Source organism: Colobus angolensis, unplaced genomic scaffold, assembly GCF_000951035.1.
Source record: "Colobus angolensis palliatus isolate OR3802 unplaced genomic scaffold, Cang.pa_1.0 Scaffold169, whole genome shotgun sequence".
In the NCBI taxonomy this organism is placed as follows: Eukaryota; Metazoa; Chordata; class Mammalia; order Primates; family Cercopithecidae; genus Colobus; species Colobus angolensis.
The window spans coordinates 958,983-960,202 of NW_012114810.1; the positions used below are offsets into that span (position 1 = coordinate 958,983).

The following is a 1,220-nucleotide window of genomic DNA, read 5'->3' on the forward strand; positions in this document are numbered from 1 at the left end:
TTCTGTTTCTCTCTCTCTCTCTCTCTCTCGATGGAGGTTTGCTCTTGTCGCTCAGGCTGGAGTACAGTGGCATGATCTTGGCTCACTGCAACCTCCAACCCCCAGGTTCAAGATGATTCTCCTGCCTCAGCCTCCCGAGTAGCTGGGACTACAGGCGCCCACCACCGCACCCAGCTTTTTTTGTATTTTTTTAGTAGAGATGGGGTTTCACCGCGTTAGCCAGGATGGTCTCGATCTCCTGACCTTGTGATCCACCCGTCTCAGCCTCCCAAAGTGCAGGGATTACAGGCTTGAGCCACCGCGCCCGGCCCATTAATTTTCTTTTTGAGACAGAGCCTCACTGTTACCCAGGCTAGAGTGCAGTGGTACTACCTCGGCTCACTGCAACTTCCCCTTTCTGAGTTCAAGTAATTCTCCTGCCTCAGTCACCCTCATAGCTGGGATTACAGGCGTGAGCCATCGCGCCCGGCTGGCCTCATTTTCTTATTTATTTATTTTTATTCTGCTTATATATTGAACATTCATGTTCTGGAGGTAGACCGCTATGAACAATAATTTCATCAAAGCAACAAATCAGTATTCATTAATATCTAATGTAAATTAAATGTGAATGAGCAATTTAATTCAATGCAGCAAACATCCAATAGAACTTTCAATTAATTCAAAATACTTTAGCAAATATCTTCATTTCTTAAAACATGCAGTTTCCTGGTATTATAAAACCCTCAAATAGTTGAGCCCTAACTTCCAAATGTGACAACAGGGTAGCTGAGACTTCAAGAAACAATAAAAGCGGCTACATTAAGATATATCAAAATACAAGAAATCATACCATGGGAGTCCTCTGCAACTGGGCAGTGGCCATCTTCTTCTGATAAAGTATTTTCTTTAATTCAACCTTGTGACACAAATACAAGCTTTAACTTAGAGCTCATTTTTTTCTCTAACATTTCAGTTTACCACATATAAAATTCAACAGAATTTTATGTGAATAAATTTGAATTTCTTTAATTAAAATAAAATCTTCAAAAACATAGAGGTCAATACTGCAGTAGAACTATTTTGAGTAGGGTCCTGATTTGAAGCCATTTGACTAGCAAGTCTCAAACAAAAGGGTTATTAAGAAACTGTTGGCCGGGTGCGGTGGCTCAAGCCTGTAATCCCAGCACTTTGGGAGGCCGAGACGGGCGGATCACGAGGTCAGGAGATCGAGACCATCC

The 1,220-nt window shown here is 42.0% G+C and overlaps 1 protein-coding gene across 3 annotated transcripts in view; it reads right to left on the bottom strand.

Annotated features, from left to right (window-relative positions):
- HORMAD1 (HORMA domain containing 1) overlaps nucleotides 1-1,220 on the bottom strand; it is a 23,019-nt gene that overhangs the window by 20,711 nt on the left and 1,088 nt on the right. For all 3 annotated transcript variants that reach the window (XM_011937810.1, XM_011937809.1, XM_011937811.1), the window contains exon 2: nucleotides 833-898. In XM_011937810.1, the coding sequence (XP_011793200.1) occupies nucleotides 833-865 (33 nt within the window). In that variant the 5' untranslated portion in view covers nucleotides 866-898. The remainder of the gene's footprint in view (nucleotides 1-832; nucleotides 899-1,220) is intronic.